We start from the raw sequence: 24,209 nt of genomic DNA on the forward strand, positions 1-24,209 counted from the left end.
GGTACATCCCAGGCTTCCCCACACAACAGGAGAGTGGGGAGGAGATTTGGCAATGACTGAGTGAACTCGCTCCACATCTGCAAGGCTTCAGTGGAATTACTCCTGCCCCAGGGTGGAATCCAGTGCCAAACACTTCTCTCTGGCACGCCTCTTTGGGATTCCTGGGCCCCCGGGGACGGGAGGGCTGAAAACGGGCATATTTAGAAAGAGGGAAGGTGATCTTGAGTCTCTATCTCCTGCAGAAAAGAATCACTGCTATTTCTTTCTTTTTTTTCTTTTAAAGATTTTATTTATTTATTCATGAGAGAGAGAGAGAGAGAGAGGCAGAGGGAGAAGCAGACTTCCCGCAGAGCAGGGAGCCCGATGCGGGACTCGATCCCAGGACTCCAGGATCATGACCTGAGCCGAAGGCTTAACCATCTGAGCCACCCAGGCGCCCGAATCACTGCTATTTCTTACAGAGAATCTGAATAAGTTGGTACAAGGGAAATTTCCTCTTCTCTACAGGCAACTTTGCATTAGGAGGTTTTCTTATCACAGCAGAATCTATCATGTGTTTGTCTCGAATTCACTTGGTGTGTTTTTCCGCATGCAATTGAAAAAATAAAGAAAACTAATCTTTTGTGTCAGATATTTGCATACAAATGATATCTGGCACTTTTATAACATGAATCTTCAAGGTGCTCTGATGTGTATAATCTTATAATGGGGAAATACAGTTTTCTAATAACCAATTGCTTTCTTCACAGATGGATCTGTAAGGGAGATCACAAGGCAAATGCCTTTGCCATCACAAGGCAAAAAAAGAAAAGAAAAGAAAAAAATCCCACAACAACAAAAATAAACCAGCTCTGAAATTCTGACAGCTTCTTCCAATGAAAGGTAGTTAAATGGGTCTTTGAATTACCGGATCCTACACTGCGGTCTGATTGTCTTGCTGATTGTCTTGATGCTGCCCATGGGCCTTCAAATCATCATGGAATAGATACATCAATCAATCAATTTTATAAAACCGATGCCCGAAGAAACTAGCCTGAAGTCGTGCTGGGGTTCAAACCCGGTTCTGCTGAACACAGAAGCCCTTTCTGGTGCCCCTGGCTTCCTCTGTTGAATGAAGGCGTGTTCTTGTAGCCACAGAAGGAAGATTTGGGAACGGAAAATGAACAAGAAGCGAGACCAATTCCTTCTTGAAATGAAGAGATACCCCAGGTCACATGATGACTTTCATGGGCCTATAAATACTTCTGCCTTCGTGGGCCCCTTCTTCCATAAAATGGTATTAAAATTTATATTATACAACTGAGTTTGTAAAAAAAGACCAATATAAACCAAGTTGGATTTTTCTTCTGATTTTAAAAGAATGTAAAAGATTTTTATGGGCTTTTAAAAGTATCATGGGTCCCAGGCACCCCAGGCCATGTACCTACCGTATCTAATAGACAAGGGGGTCCCGGCAGCGTCAAGTAAAGACGCCATCAACTAGAAAACCCGCACACAAAAAGGATATACTCAGCCCACAGGCCTACAGATTTGTGATGCTCACAACGCTTGCCAAGCACCATGGAAATAAATACCTAACAGTTCAATTACGATTATGTTTGGTTCCAGATACTACAGACCCATCTAAGTGGCTGCCCACACAGGAATTTTGCATATGAAATAATTCCAGGCAAGGGCCGTCCAGGGTTGGCACAGCTGCCCATGCGGGGTCCACAGAGGAACCATGTCCCTCCACTTTCCTCTCTGGCATCCTTCCCATGTGTCTTTGCTCCTCGTGGAAGGAAAAGGACGTCACCTACAGGCATCCCACCTATATCCCAGGCAAGATCCAGAGGAAAGTGCCAAAGCTGAAGGATGAAAGGCTTTGTTTTACCGGGGAAAGGAAGCCTTCTGCAGGCCAGAATTGGGTTCTACGATGTTCCAGAGCATCTGGAAAGGTAAGTACTTTCAAGTGGAATCATTGCTTCCCTCACAGGAAATCAGGTTCATAAGGAAAAGGGTCAGTAAGGGAGAAAAATGGAGCCCAAGCAGGCAGGCAGCAGTGGTGTTTCCAATGGCCCTAATTTCTATAGAACAAAACTCTCTAGTTGCGATGAATGACCAAATCTTTGAAAATACCACTCAGGTCAGGAAAGTTTGAGTGTAGCAGAAAACAGGGAGAGGTTTTAGGCTTCCACTAGAAGGAGAGAATCCGGCTGCCCTCCGTCAGCCTCCTGGGCAAAATGAGGAGGTGATGTGAGGTCACGCTGTGTATTTGCCAACATGTCTGCTGCAACCACGTCCCCAGGCTGTATTCATTTTCATAAATCGCTTATTTGCTGGTACAAGACACTGGTGGTGTCTCTCTAGGCCAGTAAAAATAGGTGTGTCATTCGCATCTACTTCGGCCTGGCTAAATCTTACCGACTTGCTAATTTTTACCTCAAGTGCTATTCCCTCCACAGGAATGTTGCTGGATGCAGCCCAGCAGGCAGAAAACACCTCTGGGTGCTCTCCTGACCTAAGCTACCCCAAACTCAGCTCAGCGGGGCCTCTCCCCCTGGACAGCAAGACACACGGAACCCTCGCTACTGAACGCGGTTCTTGGGAATCAAAGCTCACGGTCAGGGTTGGTGAACTGAACTAGGAACAGGACTTGACAGAATATTCTGTTGTTCTGCGAGGGGAGGATTAGGGTAACCAACTGTCTGGTTTGCTTTCTTTCAGTGCTTCTCAAATGGGGGGATGCTCTCCCAGGGGACATGTGGCAACAGCTGGAGATACTTTTGGTGGTGGGGTGATGTTACAGACATCTAGTGGATAGTGGTCAGGGCTGCTGCTAAACATCAGGCCGGCACAGAACTGCCCACCCCCCACAAGGGGGAATGACCCAGCCCCGAATATCCATAGTGCTGAAGCAGAGAAACCCTACTTTATTTGAATCTGCACAAAGTCTTGCGACATAGAAGCTGGAATCTGAGCAAGGCTAAGGGTCCTGTGAGGGGTCAAGGGACCCATAAGTGGCAGAGCAGGGACTAGAATCTGGGTGTGAAGCCAAAGCCCATGCTCTCGACTACCCAGTTTTGGATGCCTTCCTGTCTTCTCTGCAAGCAGAACACACATCTGCTTCTGCCTGCTTTGACTCCTGCATCCGGCACAGGGCTTGGCAATTCAGAAGTAGTATTTGTCCATTAGCAGTTTGATAATCTAGGAGCAGCCAGAAATGGGGCTTTTTTTAAGTTATATTTTTACTCCTATTCTTTTCTTTCTTCAGTCCTAGCCCCTGTCTAACCACATGCCCAGTGTTTAATCTTAATCTCCCACAGTTTGAATTTTCACTTTTCCTTCTGCTGGTTGTGAAGACTTGATCTTTGCTTCTTGAAGCCTCACTTCCCTCATCTGTAAGAGGCAGATAGGCCTCTGTCCAGGCTTGTGGGGAGGATTAAACGAGATAATGTGTGAGTTCTGTGCCTGGCACCGTGGTGAACACACAAGAACACATTAGCTCTCCTTGTTCCAACCTCTAGTCTTCTGGCTGAAAAACTGGCTCAGATGGCAGGTGAAATGGAAGTTAATTCCATGTATCAGAGAGCATTTTAAGACTATTAGAGTAGGATTGGTTTTTGTTTTTTTTTTTTAAGAAGCTTTTTTTATTTTTATTTTTTGAGAGAGAGAGAAAGAGAGAGCGAGCAGGGGGGGAGGGGGAAAGGGAGAGAGAATCCCAACCAGACTCCCCGCTGAGCATGGAGCTCAACGTGGGGCTCGATCTCAGGACCCTGAGATCCTGACCTGAGCCGAAATCAAGAGTCAGATGTTCAACCAACTGAGCCACCCAGGGGCCCCAGGATTGTCTTTTTCCTTTTGTTTTAACTTTGTTGATTCTGGCACACCGTGAAAAATGTCGCTTAGGTTACGAAACAGGACACATACACAAACCCCTAAAACAAAAGGTTTACATCTTATACTTGCTGTTACTAAATAGGTTTCATTCTGATATTTTCTATTTCAGTTTTTTTTTTTTTAAATGCTGGCTGTAACACATTACATTTATTTTACCTGCAAGTTAAGAATACTATATATTGTATGATTCCATTTATATGAAAGTCTAAAACAGACAAAACTATAAGGGTGAGAAAGCAGATACGTCATTTCCCAGGGCCACAGGGGGGGTTGACAGCAAAGGGACTGGAGGGAAATTTTGGGGTGATGGGATGTTCTAGATCTTGATTGTGGTGGTGGTTATAGGACAGTGTAAATTTGTCAAAATTCATCAAACTGTCCAAATAAAAAGGGTGGATGTTATGTTAACTGGAGTGCTATAAACACTAATTGTTTCAGAGTATTGGGATAGTTAAATGCCAGTGTTCTATTCTACTTGATTTGAATTCCTTCACGTTCATATGACATATTAGAGGAATACTCATATTAACTATCTAAGAAGCAGAGAACCATGCACCTTCGTTGGCCAGCCATCAAAATAGCCATTGTCATCAAAACAGATACTAGGGCCTTATTAGCTCACTCAGTGATCACAACTAACTCTGAGTTAGAAGTTGTTTCAGTGATTTTAGAGAGGAGAAGACCAAGGCATGTACAGGTAACAACGCCTGTCCAGGTTTATGTAGCTAATAAACGGTAGAAGGTGAGATTCAATCCTAGGGTCATCTGTGACACAATAATTCATGTTTGGTCTTTACCCAACACTTGTTATCTCTGGGTGATAGAGTTTAGGTGAGGAATGGTTGCCAGAAAGACCAAGACTTGATTAGAAGATTGGAACTTTCAGCCCCACCCCTGACCTCTGAGGAGGGGAGAGACTGGAAATGGAGTCCAATCACCCATGGCCAATAATCTCATCAATCATACCTATGCAATGAGACCTACATAGAAACCCCTAAATAACAGTATTTGGAAAGGGATTGGTGACCATCCTGTGGTCCCGGGAGGATGATGTCCTCCATGCCCTTCCCTCATACCTTGCCCTATGCATCTCTTCTGTTGGGCTGCCCCTGAGTTGCATCCTTTATAATAAACTGGTAGTAGTAGATAACATGCCTTCCTGAGTGCTGTGTGCTGACCTAGCAAACTACTGAACCTGAAGAGATGTCCTGGCAATCCCCGATTCATAGTCAGTTGGTCAGAAATGCAGGCAGCAAGCTGACATGGGGACAGTCTTGTGGGACTGAGCCTTCCCGCTGTGGGGTCTTCATGAACTCTGGGGACTCAGAATTGAATTGTAAGACAACCTGCTGGTGCCAGAACTGGTTTCTGGTCTGGAAAAAAAATCCACACATTTGGCATCAGAAGTGTTGAGAGTGAAAACAAAGCAGACGCTCTGATCCCATGGCCCATGGTTTAACCCTTGGGAGCATGACCTCCCATATTGAGGCAAGTCTTTATTTTCTATTCCCCTCAAAGCGCTCCCAGAGTCATTTGGCTTCAATGACTATCTGTCATTCTTTTTTTTTTTTTTTTTTTTTAAAGATTTTATTTATTTATTTGACAGAGAGAGAGATAGCAAGAGCAGGAACACAAGCAGGGGGAATGGGAGAGGGAGAAGCAGGCTTCCCGCCGAGCAGGGAGCCCGATGTGGGACTCGATCCCAGGACCCTGGGATCATGACCTGAGCCGAAGGCAGATGCCCAACGACTGAGCCACCCAGGCGCCCCGACTATCTGTCATTCTTAAATGTTGGATCCAATCTGCTGCTGCCTCTCGAAGAAATAGATCTTACATGTTTTGACAGATGTTAGATGTATATCAAATAACACTCCAGCACCAAAGCAATATTGTATCAGTTTGATTTTCTATAAGAAGGCTGGTGAAGAACAACAAATACAAATTTTTTTCAACAAATTTAAGGGAAAGCAAAGACCAAGTTCCCACCATTTGCGGTCTTTCCAGAAAACTGGTTTCATCACACTGGCTAGTTGACTAATAACATCTGGACAAAGGTATTTACTGAACTGTCATGTCTATGACAAAATTTCCCATGCTGCCATTGCTAAAGAAACTGAATTAAGGGATTAGAGCTTTAAAGTCTCAAAAATGGCTCAGGGGGGAAAAAGGAACAAAAATATTAAATAATTAGAAGAATAAGATTAAAAGAAGAAAGGTCCCTGTGTCCTACCCTGAGAAACATGGTGCCATTTCCCTGTGCATTTCAACTCTTGGTCTCTGTCCCCACTTGTAAGATTATTTTAGTAATAGCTAATAACCATGGTTAATACCAATGCAAACCCAATTTCATTTGGGGATTTATATGGAAGGTCTACTCTAGATTTTAGCTCACAGATGTTTATTTTTCCTTCTATCTTTGGACCTAGGAGGCATTAACCAGCACGGATTCTCTTTATATTGGCTTATATTAGTTTCCAATGTTTAAAAGCTGGGAAATTTCACAAATCCAGAGTTCCAGCTTTGAATTAACCAAAGACACAAAAACAAAAACCCTGATGATTTAGCAACTCTTGGCCTCACGTTTCTGCATGGCAACACTTGGCTGCCCCACTGAACCGGGGCTCCATTACTACCCAAACGTGGCCCAACCTCCCTTATTGGCATTTCTTGTCTGGCCCCCACAGGCATGTGAATTTGGCCTTCAGTTTAAATATGACCATTACTAATTATCTTAGTAAAACAAAAACAAAAACAAAAACAAAATCCAAAAAACTAATGCTGTCTCTTACTGCTGACAGATTGTTCGATGAAATAGTGACAAGCCCACTTGTAATTCTCACTGGCATACTCTGGAAAGGCAGCCAATACTGTCCCATTGTGCAGCAAGGAACACCAAGGCCAAGCAGAACAATGTAATTAATTGCTCCCCAGTGTACCAGAAACAATGCCTGTTTTAGAATTCTGACCAGCTTAATTCAAGGCAATCCCTACTCACCGGTTGTGAGAATTTAAATAATTCTGCTACCTCTCAGCTTCCTCTGCATCTCAGCTTCCTCTTCCTAAAATAATACCACTCATGTGTAGGTGAGGGTCAGACAAGGTAGTTTATTAAAAATCTCTGGAAAATAGCAATTTCTCATTCAGTATTACTCCCTTTTTCTCTCTTCTACAACATGGAGGTGACGGTTGTCTCATAAATAAGGCCAGAAGCATCTTTCATTTTAAACACAGTCTCTCATTTCATGCCATCTTGGAGGAGAGGCACTTGATTTGGGAAGAACTCCAAAGTTTAAGCATTTTTACAATTTTCAAAGAATTTTGGCGCCTATGACTTCTGGGGTCTTAACCACATGGGCAGGCAGGAGAACACCTGCTGTTATTTTGTAGATGGGGATATTGGGTCAAGAGTCTGCATTTCGGCTATCTCTGGAACTTTTCCAGTTTGTACTCTCTTTTGTAGTAGCCTGCAAGGCATTTTAAAAAATAACTTTTATTATTATCCCAACATCATTGAGAGAAGAATCCAAGAATCCTTAGAGAGGTTAAGTGCATGGAGCAGAGTAACACAACTACTCGGTAGCTGAGAGGCACCCAGATGGAGATTCTTTCCTCACACCCATCAGTTCCTAAAATGGGGTCCTCACAACCCCAATCCTAAAGGATGCCCCAGGGAAAAGAGCTCTCCTAAATTTCAGAAACTACTGTAGTATCTATAATAAAATTTAAATTAGTAAAGACAACAAAGAGGGTGATATAGGAGGACGTTCATTTTAAGCTACACATTTCATACTTGCAACACCCTCATTGGAAACCTACATTCCAGAATTTATGAGCTGGGATCTGCAAAAAGAAGAAAACAAAACAAAAAAATACTCATCAAATCCCTCACCCAAAAGCAGCTTCTGCTGTCTTTATGTCTGGTTAAGACCAGAAGTTTTGTGCATTAGCATAACGGATGTCAGAAGTGGTTTTTCGGGCGCCTGGGTGGCTCAGTCGGTTAAGCGGCTGCCTTCGCCTCAGGTCATGATCCCAGGGTCCTGGGATCGAGTCCCGCATCGGGCTCCCTGCTCTGCAGGGAGCCTGCTTCTCCCTCTCCCTCTGCCTGCTTCTCTGCCTGCTTGTGTTCGCTATCTCTCTGTCAAATAAATAAATAAATAAATCTAAAAAAAATAAATAAAAAAAAGAAGTGGTTTTTCTTGCTGAATAAAGGGGTGTCTAAGAATCCATGGAATCGCTAGAAAAGCTGTAGACATTCTGATCCCTTTCAGGATTAGGCAGTAAGACTCCTGCAGACCCAGGAACCTTCACCTGGCAAAATGGTGCCCTTGCAGGCTTAGGATTCCCAACAGGTCCTCCTTTTGATTGATAGCTGGGAGACTCTCCCACCTCCCACTAGAAACTTAGCTCAATCTTGCTGCTAGAATATGGTCTCATCCACCTCAGTGAAATCTTTACCACAATCAGAGCATCTGAAAGTACAGGGAGCTCACCCCTCGGGCCATATCACTGTTTCTGTACCTGATGGCTAGTTACTATTAGCAAATGTTAGAAAATTTGGCGCAACTACATTGTAAATTGCTCTCCAATGGCCATGTGTGAGAGTGAGGAGACCTGCCTTCACCTACCTTTAGTCACTGAAAGCTGCTAATTCAGTACCAACAACAACTTGACAAACAGGTGTAAGTCCAGTTGCGACAAAAATTCTGCATTCGATCACCTATTCTAGACTATTACATTACGTTTACTCAGTGTCCAGCTTCAAGAAGTTCACAAAGTAAAAAAAACTAGTCTGACTCTACATTTACCAAAAATTCACTTAAGGACAAAACTGCCCTCCTCCCCGCCCCCCGCCCCCCCCCCCCCCCAAGAACCTGCATTGGCATCTCCTGGAATGCACTTGAGGAAATCCTGGTCAAGCCCTGTCTGACCCTTTCACTGTTAACTGACATTTCCCCCAGGCAATGAAAGGACCAGAATTAGATACTGGGCTTTTATACTTCAGAGCCCGTTCTTCCTATTGTTCTCTGCTCTTTTCTTCCTTCTCCAAGTAAATCACAGGATCATCAGAAACCCTATTGAAACCTTTCTAGGACTGCACTGTGATCTTTATCTTCAAAGCCATCCTACTAGGCCTCTGGCTCATGATTTGCATGACAGCTAAAGGAAAGTAAATTTGGGGGCTGGCTTCCTTTGATAACCAAATGATTCTCTTTCTTTGTTATGAAGGTACAACTTTAAAAGGAATTCAGTGATGAGGAAAATAATTCTACAGTATTTAGCGAGGTGCAGTCACTGTGACTGGCTTGGGGCATTCGCTCAAAATAGGAACTGTGCCCCGTGTCTTCAATAGAGGTCAATTATCAAATGACTGGACTGGAAGCTTAAAAGGTGAGCACCAGTTCTGGGTGGGAGCCTCGGGAAGCAGGAGAGAGGCCCAGAAAGACACCCGAACATAATCCGCTGTCCTGCTCACCTCGCCCTTCCTTCGAGGAGCACCTTCTGCACAGGACTGGCCACAGAATCTGTGAGACCAACAAAAATGCAGAGCTCCTTGTGCAAAAAGCAGAAGTGCCAGTTAAGGAATATGAAATGTCATGAAATGCCAAGCTCTCCCCTACTCATCACCATGTTTCTCACTTGCTATTAGGTCATCGTAGGAAAAATGAAAATTCTAAGTTATTAGCATGAGTTTTACTGGTCATCTTTATATTGTGCAGTGTCCGACTTAATCCCTTGCTAAAGTACTTCTGCTTTTTATCAGAGCAAGTTCCCAAAACCCAGCTTCCCAAAAAGGGCATCACAGAAGTGAATTTAGTGTGATCTAATGTGGAAATTGAACAGCCTCTAGCCAGCAGTTCCCAAGGGCCCAATACATGTTGAGTACCACTGTCTCCTGCAAAAACTCAGTATACGCACAGCACTCCTGTGAGTTCATTGCGGCACCCCAGGGCACCTTAGCACACAGTCTGGGAAACCCAAGTGTAGAAGTAGAGTGTCAAAACTGGAGTTACACTGTCCTGGAGGCAAGTTGCTTCGAGTCTCAGTGCTGTAGGTTCTACTTCATAAAATGGGGGACAGGAGGTCACCTCACAGGGATGATGTAAGGATTATGTTCAGCACACACGAGTTCCAGAAATGTTAGAGCTTCTCGGCATGGACCTCTCTATAAGAGAGAGACTACTCATCCGAGGTAGAACCCATATGACATATACCGTGATTTAATGATGCATCTGTTGTGGACTCACTTTCCATTTCTTTATAAAATGAATATTTATTGAGCACCCACTAAATTCACTGGGTATTTTGTTTAGTACTGGGAGTACAAAGCTAAGCCAAACAGACATAACACCTGCTCTTAAGAAGCTTGAGAAGCATGGAAAAGGCAGACAATCCAATAACCACAGGAAAATGTCATTCTAAACAGTAATGTGTGCTATGCATGAACGCTTCATAAAAACTTAGGACCGGTGACTTTGTCTGGTCTGGGGGTCTCAGGAAGGAACTCCGACAACCTGGTATATAAGTTGAAGTCTCAAGGGTCAGTTTGGCAAGAGTGGAGGAAGGTAAGATTTTTCTAAGCCAGTGGAACTGTAGAAACAATGACCTCTGCCATGGGGGAGGGCTGAGCACTCCCGTGCACGGAGAACATTCATTTCACAGGTAACACCGAAGATGGGAGACATGTGCAGTAGCAAGGATCTTAGCCATCAGCCAGGGGACAGCCGGGCTCATACAGAGCAGGACCCAACAAGCCTTTCCATACAGCCCTGTAACAACCACTCAGCTCTACAGATGTCCCATAAAAGCAGCCAGAGATAACACATAAACCAATAGGCATGGCCCTGTGCCAATAAAACTTTATTTACAAAAGCAGTTAGTAGGGGCGCCTGGGTGGCTCAGTCGGTTGAGCGTCTGCCTTTGGCTCAGGTCATGATACCAGGGTCCTGGGATCTGGGATCAAGCCCTATGTCGGGCTCTCTGCTCAGCAGGGAGTCTGCTTCTCCCTCTCCCCACCCCTGCTCATGCCCTCTCCAAATAAATAAAATCTTAAAAAAAAAAAAAAAAGGGCAGGATGTAGGTCGACTTTGGCCAGTCTGCAGACCCTTTCTAAAAGAGGGCTTCCACATGCGCCACATTGTTTGGGCCTAGAAAGGGTAACTACCTACTGAAAAGACAAATGATTAAAACTGGTTCTTTGCCTCTTAGGGTTTCCAATGTAAACAAGCAAATAAACACAACATGTAAACAATACAGAGACCCAGAGCGGAGCCGTCACGGTCTGCCAAAGCTCAGACCAAAAACACTGATCTTTACCCATCTTCAACATCTTCAGTTCGCTCAAGCAGCTCCTGCTTTTCAGCAGAGGGAAACACAACAGTACCAAAGGCTAAAGAAAAGCAAGTTGCTGTTGCAGTAAGGTTGGGAGAAACCTGGGGCAGGAGGAGGGGTGGGAGGCCGGCTGGCTAGTGGCTCAGCCCTGAGTCGTCAACAATAGCAACTGGACTCTGGCCCCTTCCTCACCCTGCTCATCTTCTCCAGTCTGTGCTTTGCTTTCACAGGTAGCTCTTGGGGGGCGGTTTCCTATTAAAAAAGAACAGTGTGGGAAGACCTTGCACTTCAGGCATCTTAGAGAAACAAAGAAGGTCAAACCAAGTCTCCTTATTAGTTGTTATAGCAACAAAGAAAATATCCCCAGGGCACTGAAAAGGCCATGTGGGAGCCCACTTCCAGAGCCACAATCAAAACACATCTCCCCATCCTGTGGGTAGCCCACATGCAGAATCACATTTGTACCTCTGTGCCCGAATTCCCGCATCTGCTGGCATCCCAGCTCTTCCTGCTGACTTGCTGGCCATGTCCTGGTTAAGAACACCTTAATGATTGCCTCTAGGGGCCAAACCTCACCATTTCTATCTCCTCAAGGTTTAAGACGGGATTTTATACCACCTGCCCTAGAATTACCTAGAGACACTGATTGGAAATGTAGAACCACGGGCTCCCCAGTATCTTTTGCCAACGTTTGAGAACTACAAGCTCAGAGAGTAGAATACGGGTGGCTCCATCTTATTCAGCACAGCTGTAGGCAAATGATTAGCACAAGGTCCTGCCTTGGCTGAATCGAATTATCACAGATTGAGCCAATGGGCTTACTCTGAAATCAGCCAACTGTTGACTTTCTTCAGAAGATGGGCAGCCTTACCTCCAATATTTAACCCAAAGAACTTAAAACCTCAGTATGAATGGAAAGTATTGAGTTTGCTGTCTTAATGGGAATCTGAGAACGGATGTAGTTTTTTCCTGGGACTAGAGGGAAGAAGATTTTGTTAACACAGGTGACCCTTGAGCAACACAAGGGTAAGGCACACTGAATCCTGCTCAGTTGAAAACCTGAGAATAACTTGATTCCCCTTAACTTAAAAACCTTAACTACCAACAGCCTACTGTTGACTAGGAGTCGGATTTCCAATAACGCAGTTGATTAACACATGTTTTGCATGTTGTATGTATTATATATTATAGTCTTATAATAAAGTAAGCTGGAGAAAAAATGTTAAGAAAATTATTATGAGAAAATACATTTACAGTACTGTATTTATGGAAAAAAATCCACATATAAGTGGACCCACACAGTTCCTGGAAACTCCCACACACAGCCTGGCACACCCAGGGATGATACTGAATAAATACTTGGGAAATGAATGAATGACTTTCAGAAACCCAAATAGTCTCACCCTAGAAAGCATTTTAATAACTACTACATTAATCGGCCTCAAACTGAGTAAAAGATCTTTATATCACTGGCCCTGCATGCAAAGGGGACACACAGAACATATACTTTATTCACCAATCCCCCCATCCCACCTCCCACCAAAAAAATTGTTGCTTTTCTTAGTACATAATTAAAGCAGAAACAACAACTATGTCAAAGAAGAATTCTGTAGCTTAACCTCCAGATTCAGCTCATTTCCAATGTTGGCATGGGTGCTTTAGAATATAGTTTGAATCATGTACAAATCCACATGGCTTTGAAAACCTCCCCCTTTTCTTACATTACATGGTCATCACCTGGGTTAGAGATTAGAAAAAGACAAAGGAGAATCAGTTCAAGTCCCTATTCCCTTTATTTAAGCTCCAGGATTAAGGTGTTTAAATTTTTCATGGTTTCGATCCCAAACCTGAAACCAATAAAAGGGAGTGTTTGAGGTTCTTATAATTTAGAGTAGGGGTTGGCAACTACAGGGTGGGTGAATCCAGTCTGCCACTTGCTTTTGTAAATAAAATTCTGGCACACAGCCATGCCTATCGGCTCATGTATTATCTATGGTTGCTTTTGCACAGCAGAAACAGAGACCATATGCCTAAAATATTTAGATTCTCACCCGTTAAAGAAAAGTGTGCTGCTCTCTAAGGCAGCACGTGTCAGAGCTCGATATAGTAGGCTCAGGAATCAGACTGCCTGGGTTCAAATGTGAGTCTGCCCTTTAGTAGCTGTTAAAGTAATTAAACAAGGATGGGGTGGGGCTAAGGCACCAGTAGCCTCCATAAGCCAACCAAAACGCAAGCCAGAGTCAATGCATGGGAATGCTAGAAAATGAAACTCAAGCACAACCAATCACGAGACTTTCTCAAATAAAGCAACCACTTAAACTAGAGTCAATCAAATGATTTCTTTGCTTTGCTTCCTCATCTTCTCTATAAAAACCTCTCTCTGGCTCCTTTCTGGGATCTTGTCCCCGGAGCACCCCTAGCCACCTTTGGTTTGGCGCTGCCCAATTCAAACGACTATTGCTCAAATAAACTTGAAAACGTTAATGTGTCACCGTTTACCTTTCAACAAAGCTAAGAGATCTTGGGCATATTATTTAGATTATTAAGGCTCCTTAAAGCTCAGTTTCCCCATCTATAAAATGGAACCAAGAATTCTACTTACCTCGTGGACCCATTGTGGAGATTAAGTAATACAGGTAAAGCACTTAGAATGGTGCTTGACAATAAATAAAAACCATTAGGAAACCAAGTAGGACTCTAATTCTTTTTTGGTCGAAATGTTTCTTTTTTAAAAAATCCTAAAGGAGCTTCTGATGTGTAGTTTACTACATTCAGCGACATTTCTTTACACGCTCATTAAGCTTTAGACTTGCTTCAGCAATTTTGACTTCATTAAAATGATAATTATTTCTTTAATTCCATTTCCTTTATCTCCTTCTTCAACATCAGCCCCCATGTTGGCAGCCAAGGCCCCGGGAACCAGGGAGAACCTCTTATGAGACAGTTTTAGAAGAGAAAGAAAATAAAAACAAGAGCCAGCTAGAGTTAGGATAATAAATGGTGAAGAAATAGTCAAATGTTTGTGGCGAACCAGATTTTTGAAAAGATGAATCTGAATACACCTGGGAGAAGGAGGATGAGCTAACATAATGTGGAAAGTAGCTACACAGAACATAGAGAACACAAAAGCATTCCAGCAAAGCCATTAGCACTGTGTCATGTCTGTGTCCCTAATCCGCTAATTCTTAGCTGAATTTAATCTTCCTTCCCCCTCCCCCCCGATTTTTTTCCACCTCCAGGACAAACACATCCTAACCAACAGTGTCCTTGGAAACCCCAACTAACTCAGATCCAATGGGGATTTTCGCTAGGCAGACCTGGATTTTAGCAGGTCCTTTGGGGTTTCATCGGTCAATCTCCATTTCGAGAAATTATGCACTTTTGGGAAGGAGCACAAATGAAAATGAACCTTTTTTATGGCCCTGAGTAAAACTCACTTTTTTCCTAGAAAATACAGGAAAGATTTTTCTGGGGAAAACTAATTTTAGAAGGGCCTAGCTCAGTGTCTGGCACTGAGAAAGTACACAATCAATATTAACTTGCCTCCCCTTATGGGAAGAATTCTTTCGCCAGGATAAGAGTTTATTCATCTATCCATTCAATTATCACGTATTTTTCAAGCATGAGCTACGTGTAAGGCACAGGTCTAGAGCCTGGGAAATAGGACAGCCAGATTTAGCAAAGAAAAATACAGAGCATGCCATCAAATTTCAATCTGAGATATACAACAAATAATTTTTAGTATATCTATATCTCATGCAATATTTGGGATGTATTTACACTAAAAACTTAAATCATCGTATATCAAATTTAACCAGATGCCCTATATTGTATCCGGGAATACTACTGACAAGAGGGTAGTGACCGAGACACACACCATCCCTCTTTCCCATGCGGCCATAACCATTCTAGCTTCAGGACCGCCCAAGATGGAATTCCCATCTGGCAGATCCCAGTCGGAAAGCCTGGGGCATAGACTGACCACCTCTTCAGAGGCACATGACCACTGGGGACCCATTTAGCGGTTGTCACTCTGTATTATAATTGCAACTTTATTTCCCTGTCATACTCCTCTGCACTTAAGGTGACAGGGCCTTCGTCTCTTTAGCCCTCTATCCCTGGATTCTATTGAGCACAGTGTCCGGAACTAGAAAAAATGCTCCATCCAGACCAGCTGAATGAGTAAGTGGGCGAATGTATAAATGGTCGCACTAAATCAAGGGTAATGCCAGACCGCTCATGGCTCCTAAGGAAGATAGTCACATACCTTCATAAATACCGAAGATAGAAGAGAAAACCAGGTCACCAGAATCCAAAGAACATAGGGGTGAAGAATGCTCTTTTATTTTAAAATGTTTTACGAAGGGACTCCAAACAAAACAAAGGCTTTAAAATAAACGAAGGTAGGGGGTAGGAGGAAGATGGTGTGAGAGCAAAGCTGTAACCCTGAAAAGAAGACTAAAGGGTCCTTGAAAGTTATTTCTTAACCTAATAGGTAAGAGCCAGTCAAAGCACGGATTTAACTAATTGGTAACGTAATAAAAAATAATTTCCCGTAGTTAACCAGAACCATAATATTAACTGAGGAATACGGTATCAACGAATAACAAATAATGAAGAACCATTTTATTATCAGTACTGACTGTCATACAATTGAAACACTCAGAAGGAAAATCACAAGAATCCACAAAAGGATAGATTCAGAGAAGTGCAAGGGACATGGTATCTACAATAGAAAATCATTCTGTGGCATCGACTCCTTTCTGTCCAGCTGTAAAAGAGGGAACAAAAAGTCGATATCTATAGAGCATGTTTCAATCACGCTAAGATTTTTTTAAAAAAAGAAAAAAGAAAGAAAAAGACAAATATTGCATTGCAGTTTCCCAATGACCAACACAATTAGCCAGGACTTCCCGCCTCTTTCCATCGTGGCTCCCCTCGCTGCCATCCTGTGGCCTCCTGGTGGATCTGCGGCGGCCAACACATCACAAGTGTGTCACACAACGATTCTCGATTCTCGGCAGCTCCTGTCAGTGCTCCGATCGGTAGGCAGGAAAAGTCTCTGTCCGATGAAGCTTCAGAGGGCTGGTGACATCTTTTCCGAAAAGAATTTAAAACCAGCGGTTATATTTCAAGAAAGCACGCGATCAAATTCGCTAGCAACAGGTTTCTATAGCAGAGAAGTAAGTAACATACAACATCAGATTTTTTTTCCGAGGGCGCTCAAATAAGAGTCAGGAGAGACTACATGATTAACATCTCATTTGCACGTGGTCTTTGTACTGAGCTATGATCAGACTACTAGCGGTTACTTTCCTCCTTAATTTTTTATCTTCATCAACTCCTTGTTCAGGATATTGAAGGGAAATGAGAAGGAATCATAGGACTATGAAAACTTTTGTCTAGGACACTCTTTGGAAACCAGACTAGAAATAAGGCAATACTGGGACGCCTGGGTAGCTCATATGGTTGGGTGTCTGCCTTCGGCTCAGGTCATGATCCCAGACTCCTGGGATCGAGGCCCACGTTGGGCTTCCTGCTCGGCAGGGAGCCTGCTTCTCCCTCCCTGCTTGTGCTCTCGTTCTCTCTCTGACAAATAAATAAGTAAAATCTTAAAAAAAAAAAAATATGCCAATATTATATTTATACTTAGGAAATTTTGTTGTAAGGACTCCTTAGGCTTTATCAATTTCAGGCTTGGATTCCAAACCAAGATAAGTGAAGAAGTCAGGAAGGCAACACAGAGGGCCCATGTTAGCAGCCTCTGTGAGATAAGACAGGGGTTGGCAAACTTCATCTATAAAGGGTCAGATACTAAGTATCTTAGATTTTGCAGACCATACGGTCTCACTGCAACCACTCAACTCTGCTGCCCGCAGCATAAAAGCAACCACAGTGCATACATGACGAATGGGCATGGATGCTCCAGCAAAACTTTGTTCACAAAAACAAGACAGTGGACTGTCTTTGGCCGGCAGTCCCTGGTTGGCCGATCCCCGTAAACAGAGCGCTTGATTTTATACAAACAAGAGGTTTTACTGCCACCTGCTGGCAGTAGTATTTAAACTCATTAACACTGTTTCTCTGTGTTACAGTGTGTGGGTCCGAATATGTGTGCAGTGGAAAGAAAATACAATCTGTGTTCAAAATGGTTAGGAGGTTGGGTTTGAGCCCCGTGTTGGGTGTAGAGATTACTTAATGAGTTTGAGGACTTCAGGTAAATAGCCCATACATCTTTATTACAGTTTGATAAAAGTTCCCACAGGAAGCAGACAAGTGTGCAAACGGCATGGATGCAAAATCCAAATCTTCGGTCAAGAACAAAGCCCTTCCTGAACTTTCATTTATCGCTGCTTAGATTGTAAAAGTATGTGAGAAAAGTGACTGATAGTATTCACTTGGGGTCACATCAGAATGGAAGCCCCTGCAGCCTCGATCATCATGCTGGCTAACAAATCTTTCTGGTTTGGTTTCAGTGCTATTTTTAGCTTAAAGCCAGGAAATGGACAGAATCACCTGCCCCATATTTTTGCAGGTCACACAAAGGTCCTGAGCTGGGACCAGCCCGTAGACCCTATCTCGGCCCAGACGTCTTCTCCGGCCTGCACAGGTCATAAAGCATTTGGAATTGATGGTCAATAGTTAACTTCAAACTTCCATAAAGGTGTCTATTTCCCTGTTCTCTTGTCCCTTCTTCTGCCCCAGGGTTCCTGGGATTCACCAGGGACCCCACCACGCCCATCCGTGCCCTGTCTCACTGTTTGCACATCCTCCCTGATCCTGATAGACATGAGAGCTTGAGACTTTCATTTATTTGTTACCCTTTCACATTTGCTCAAATCTTAATCTATTCTCTCTTAACTGATGCACACGCCACATATGTGACTGTGTTAGAATTAATATTGAAAAACCAATGTTGATGTCTCTGAAGTAGCCACTTGCTTCTGGGAATCTACCATCGTTAAAATAAACATGAAAACTGCATGAGCTGGAACCAATCCTCTGGAAGAGCTCTTTCCTTTCTATGGTATGTGCCTTTGAGACACCCATGGAGGCAGAATTTCTTCTCACGGGTAAGAACATACGATAAAAGAAAGGAGTTTTAACGCTAGTCCCTCCACCCACTAGCCATGTGATCTTGAGCAGGTACTTGACCTCCAAGGGTCTCAGGTTCTGCCTTCATGGAAATGGAGAACACAGTCCTGCTTTTTCCAACTCCAAGTGTTGTCAGGAGAACCATATACGGCAACGTGAAGGATATCAGGAAGATGGTGACACAAACATCTGGTGCCAATCTCTGATTTCCTAAAATTATCTAAAGTCAAATCTGATAAATGATACCTATTTTCTTCTTGTTTATGAACAAGGGACACTGTCTTCCAAGGCAATTCCATTAGAAGGATTCTGGAACTATTAAGCAATGGAGCACCTTTGAAGTAAAAGAAAGATTCCTAAGAGGATAACTTTGAAAGCAAGTGACAGAGTTTAAGAAGGGCCCCCACTGAAGAGGGACACACCTGCTGTCTCCTACCGCCCCCAAGCAGGTCTTTAAGAAAGGCTATCTTCATAAAAGATACTCATTCAGTATGTTTTGTCTGCCTTGTGAGGAACAAATCTAGCACTTCACTAGTGGTCTGTTCATGTTTATTTACATTAAAAAAGGAGAGAACAGGTTTCATGTGCAAATAAATTTGCAGAGCTCTAGTTTAAACAAAATTAAACAGATTCTTTATGGCAGGACATCTCGAAACCTTGAAAACAGTGATTGGCATTCTCAAACTCCAAAAGGAGAATTTAACGTAACATGGAGCATTTCCCCCAAACTTACTGGACTACAGTACTGTTTTGGGAAAGAGCCATATCTACTGAGGCTAATACTCCACGGAACACACTTGGGAACCCACCGCTCTGTGGTCATTTTAGGCGATGCATTCCCGAAAGAACCCTGTGAATACAGTGTTCAACTTGATAAACGCTTCTCTTTCATGAATTTCCTCCAGGATTCATGATAAACCTCTTTCACGTGTTGATTTTGTATATGCTCAACCCTCAAAGGCATTTCGATATGAAAACTGGAAATGGGGCAGGAGAGGCAGTGATGGTGGATTAAATCTGTCTTCACCTACCAGGCTGTGTCAAAGCCAGCCCCTCTTGCCCGCCACCGACAGGAATAATAAGAGAATAATTCCAAAACCAACCAGGAGGTGGCTCTGTAGGACTGAATTTGGAGAGGAATTGACCTGTGCTCCAACCAGATGGACCAGTGTCCCTGTAAGGGTCTATATGTTTTCCAAGATTAGCTTCCAGATCTGTCATCTGGAAAAGTCATCCTGAAATACCCCCCAGGAAATGAGCTGGCCAGAGGAGTCACAACTCACAAACACCATCAAACAAGAAGACATCATGGGCCATGTAACCTCAATGTATGGCACACACAGGCAATGATGTCATTTTCTTCCAGTTTCAACTTTATTCTGGGGGTGGGGGGAGGGGAAGGAGGAAGACAGGTAGCATATGCAGATCAACACACGAACTGACCCTATTTGTCATGTAAGTGACCACCTCTAATAAACAAGATAATTTTAGGTAGTCTGAGAACTTTTTTTTTTCTTAAGGTAACAAATTACTGGTAAATTGAGTCCCATACGACACATAGACCACATATTGGCCCTGTATCTCAATGAATACTGGTGACTCAAAAGCGATCCACAAGATAAAACAAATGTAGACAAATCAACGCAGAACATGTAGGTGAAGAAATCTCTCCGTAAACATTGGTACAAATTAAATATAAAAATTAAACACATTCACCAACACGGGGAACAAAAGTATGTAGAAGCAAATAATCTGATGGAGTAACTGGTACCAAAACATAAAGCAAAAAATAACTCTGAAACAATTATCATGCCATTTTCATGCATACAGATACTCTAAGATATTAGAGTATTCAGCAAGTATTATCCGTGTGCCAAACAGGGAAAAACTGTAAGAACTCAAACGGAAATTCATGTTCAATGAAGATCATAATGTGACAAAGAGCAACCAAGAGAAGCTTTAATTATCACCTTCAAAACCTAGAACACAATCATCTTCAAAACCCTATAGATTATCAATACAAAGCTTGAGAATCCATCAGCTCTGCAGGAAATCTGTGGTATTCATTCTCATTGTGGTGGCCATTAATCTCACTAGAAATTAAGAAATCACTATCCTCGAATTACTGTTCCGGGACTCCTATGTCTGTGATCACTTGAAAAATCTATACCAAGAAACCCGAACCTGATTTTACAGTAATCTCTCATTATTTTTGAGTGATAGATTGTAGGGATAATTAGTAATAAAAACAATAAAGGGAATAAACCCAAGTTTAATTCTGATGAGTTGATTTGTGACATGCTAGTGTTGATAAAAGGAAATAATGGGAACTTCTCAAAGAATGCGAATTTCTTTCTTTGCTGTTATGCTGTGTATAGATCTTCTCTACTTCTAGAGGTACCATTATCACTCCTATTACTTTGGAATTAGTGGATTACTAGTCTTTGACAATCATCCCAGACCCGTGAGCTGTGTATGGCCTTCCACCCTTAATATGGGCTTTTTGCGTGCAGGTGAATTTGCAAATTTTGTTGTTGTTCTTGAAAAAATGTGTCTGTATGCTGTGGAAATAGAGCTGTTTCCTTCATAGTAACCAGATGTAGATGTTGTCAGAACAGTCTTACATACCTTGGGAGCATACAAACAGAGTGTAACAGTATCCACAACATCCTCTTTATACCTAAAAAGATGTTTTTTGAAACTCCAAAAGATTTTGTAAAGTATTATTATACCATCAGGGTCCTGATAAGACCCTCAGGCTTTGTCATTCCTGATGAATGTCTGCTCATTTGGGTTAAGGATAGTTTGATAAGTTAAGGAGAGGAAGGTTAGTATGCTCTTCATATGGCATCTTTTCTTAAGCTTTTCTTAAGCTCTGGGATATTCACTAATAAATTCTAAAACTGCAACATATCCTAAGTGTTCAGGTTATCCCACTGTCAGCGCATCTTTGCAAACATGCTATTCTAGGGAAATCCCACCATACATCACCTTTGATGCAAACCGACTTCTCAAATTACCACTCAGTATCTCAGGAATTAAGGTCACTTATCAATTTCCTCCCTATGAAGCCTACATCACTTTGGTTCCCAACTTTTCTTTGCAGGCCCGACATGCAGAATCTAAAATGACAAACTTTCTTGGTAAAGATCATCTTGGTTAAGTGTAAAAAGTCAAGTTACAAAGCAATTTAATAGCTTTGTGTGAATTTATGTTATTCATACTTCTTTAAACTTTCAATAATTACTATTTATCTGAAGGGGGGGAAATCGGAGGGGGAGACGAACCATGAGAGACGATGGACTCTGAAAAACAAACTGAGGGTTCTAGAGGGGAGGGGGGTTGGGGGATGGGTTAGCCTGGTGGTGGGTATTAAAGAGGGCACGTTCTGCATGGAGCACTGGGTGTTATATGCAAACAACGAATCATGGAACACTGCATCGAAAACTAATGATGTAATGTATGGTGATTAACATAATAAAAATTTTTAAAAAATAAATAAAAATAACTGCTATTTATCTTATTGTATATTAAAAAACATAGCCAGTTGCTGGGCTCCTGGGTGGCTCAGTTGGTTAAGCGAGTGCCTTTGGCTCAGGTCATGATCCTGGAGTCCCTGGCTCAGCAGGGAGTCTGCTTCTCCCTCTGCCCCTGCCCCCTCATGCTCTATCTCATTCTCTCTCTCAAATAAATAAATAAAATCTTAAAAAAAAAACCACCGCCAGCTGCTATAATAGTATAAAGGCAGTGGCATACAATTTTCTTTACAAAAAGGAATTTATTTAAGGAGATGAGACCGCGTAAAATTGAATAATAGTACAGAGGGTATGCATATGAGAAAAATGCTGATAATGTAATTCAAATATTGCAAAAATTTGTGAACATGCTAGGGAACAAATGGTCTTCGGGACAACCTGATCTAACCCAACTCTCTCTCTCTCTCTGTGGGTATGTCCTGCGAAGTAAGCTTGTTCACTCACACAGACACTCAGGATATATTTTCTGAGCATCCACACTGTGCCATGTTCTCTGCTGGGGAGCAGAACTTACAGTCACAAAGACTAGAATGTAAGTACCCTCAGTACACATTCGTTCAACAAATACTCAGGATGGCCACTGCGTCAAGGCACTGGGGGGATAAAATGATGAGGACAAAAGACCCAGCTCTCCTTGGCTTTACTGCTTCCTGGAAGATGAGTCCACTAGCCACACAATTCAACATGATGTGAGCACTGGGATAAGGACTCTAAAGAGGGGGGGTCAGCACCCTCGTCTTGGGAGCACACATAGTCAAGATCCCACGCCAGTTATACGGGAGTCCGGGAGGGTTACCTTGGAGTCGGGAGGTAAGACCTAGAGATGAAAAAGAGTGACCTAGGATGGGGGGAGAGGCCCAGGCTTCCAGGAAGAAAGAACGGGAAAAGCTCTCTGGGGGAGAAATGGCCACCAGGAAGGGCTGAAAAGGCTCAGTGACTAGCGAACAGTCAGTGCTATTTACGGCCACCTCTGTGGCCCTTCATTTGTTCTCAGATTCATTTATTTGACAGATTACTGCATGTGAACTAGGTGCCGTCTCGCGCATGCCCTTCAAAGTTCTGGCGTCTTGCAGCTGATCATGCAAAGTTCTTCAGCAGGGGTCCCCCACAGAGGCCTATTTATTTTTTATAAGTTACATATGCACAAGCTATTCTTGCATACTGTAAACCATAAAAACTGCATTTGAGAAGATAAGAAAATGTTTAAAATTTTTTTCCAATTATTCCTGCTGTCCCCACCATGGGCCCTTCTGTATCCCGCTTCTGAGCCCACTTTTCTGGAAGACAGGCCTCCTAGGGTTTGCTTAGAGTCCCTGCAGAACCAGAACCCAGGGCCCTGCCCCAGGGCATCCCCTTCCAACAGCACATGGTTCCTAAGCTTGGGCATTCGCGAGAATCACCTGGAGGGCTAGATGAACACACAGATGGCTGGGCCCCAACCCCAGAGTGCCTGATGCTGGAGCTTTCAGGATCCCCGAAGGGGCCTGGACATTTGCCTTCTAGCAAGTTCCCAAGTGATGCTGATGCTGCACTACTAGCCCGTTTTCTCGCCGCGTGGACCCCACCCCTCTTGCGCACACCCTGTGCAGGTGTTTGATCAAGGTGGTTTGCTCAGCCACTTCCAGAAGAATCTGCATGTTAAACTATTTCCCCAGGACGCTGTGATCGAGGACGGGCCCCGGAGTGCGGCCTCGATGGGGGCCCTGGCCCCGGGGGAAAGGGGACAGCCAGGCTGGCTGTGCTCCCCCACCACAGGGCTGCCAGGCGCACTGCCCGGGCACCTGGCCCCGCGCTTACCTTGCAGGTGGCAGAGCTGTCCAGCGCTGTGCTGTTGCGTGATGTGCTGCCAGTAGGCACTACGGGGCAGGGGCACCATGGAGCTCAGGGAGGCGGCCCGCTCGCTCATCTTCATCTGGAGCTGCACAAAGGGAAGAAAGGAGTGTGTCAGCGACCCTGGGGCTGGAAAAGACTTGACTGAGAACTGGGGCGCTGGGAGTCAGAACCTGAGAGCAGCTGGTGGGCAAATCAATGGGCATCTCCCCGCCGAGCCGCGGGGTAGCCATTGTTTTTGCTTAGTTAGCAGCATCCGTTCTTCCCCCCGCTGGCAACAGTGTGTCCACTTTCCTCTGGAGAACCTCCCCCCAGCTCAGCCCAATCCATCCGGTTACAGGGCGCTGACCTCACCAATGATTCTAGGGATGGTTGGTGACCCAAGTCAGGCCAGTAAGACACAACCCCTGGGAACAGTTATTAGAACTTTTGTGGAAGAGAAGATCAACAGAGGTAAGCCAAGGGTTTTTGCCTGTGTGGTTCACTGCTCTCTCCCCCAGGTCCAGAATATTTCCTGGCACGTGGTAGGAGCACAATAAA

General features: G+C 43.5%; 1 protein-coding gene across 1 annotated transcript in view; it reads right to left on the reverse strand.

The window, feature by feature from the left end:
* Window positions 1-15,819: 15,819 nt before the first annotated feature.
* Window positions 15,820-24,209, reverse strand: part of DOK5 (docking protein 5) — a 134,541-nt gene continuing 126,151 nt past the window's right edge. The window contains exons 7-8 of the mRNA XM_081832549.1: window positions 23,637-23,757; window positions 15,820-16,303 (exon numbers count right to left, since the gene is read on the reverse strand). Of these exons, the coding sequence (XP_081688675.1) occupies window positions 16,239-16,303; window positions 23,637-23,757 (186 nt within the window). The 3' untranslated portion in view covers window positions 15,820-16,238. The remainder of the gene's footprint in view (window positions 16,304-23,636; window positions 23,758-24,209) is intronic.

This window comes from Leptonychotes weddellii, chromosome 10 (assembly GCF_054177405.1).
Source record: "Leptonychotes weddellii isolate Sample4059 chromosome 10, ASM5417740v2, whole genome shotgun sequence".
Taxonomy (NCBI): domain Eukaryota; kingdom Metazoa; phylum Chordata; class Mammalia; order Carnivora; family Phocidae; genus Leptonychotes; species Leptonychotes weddellii.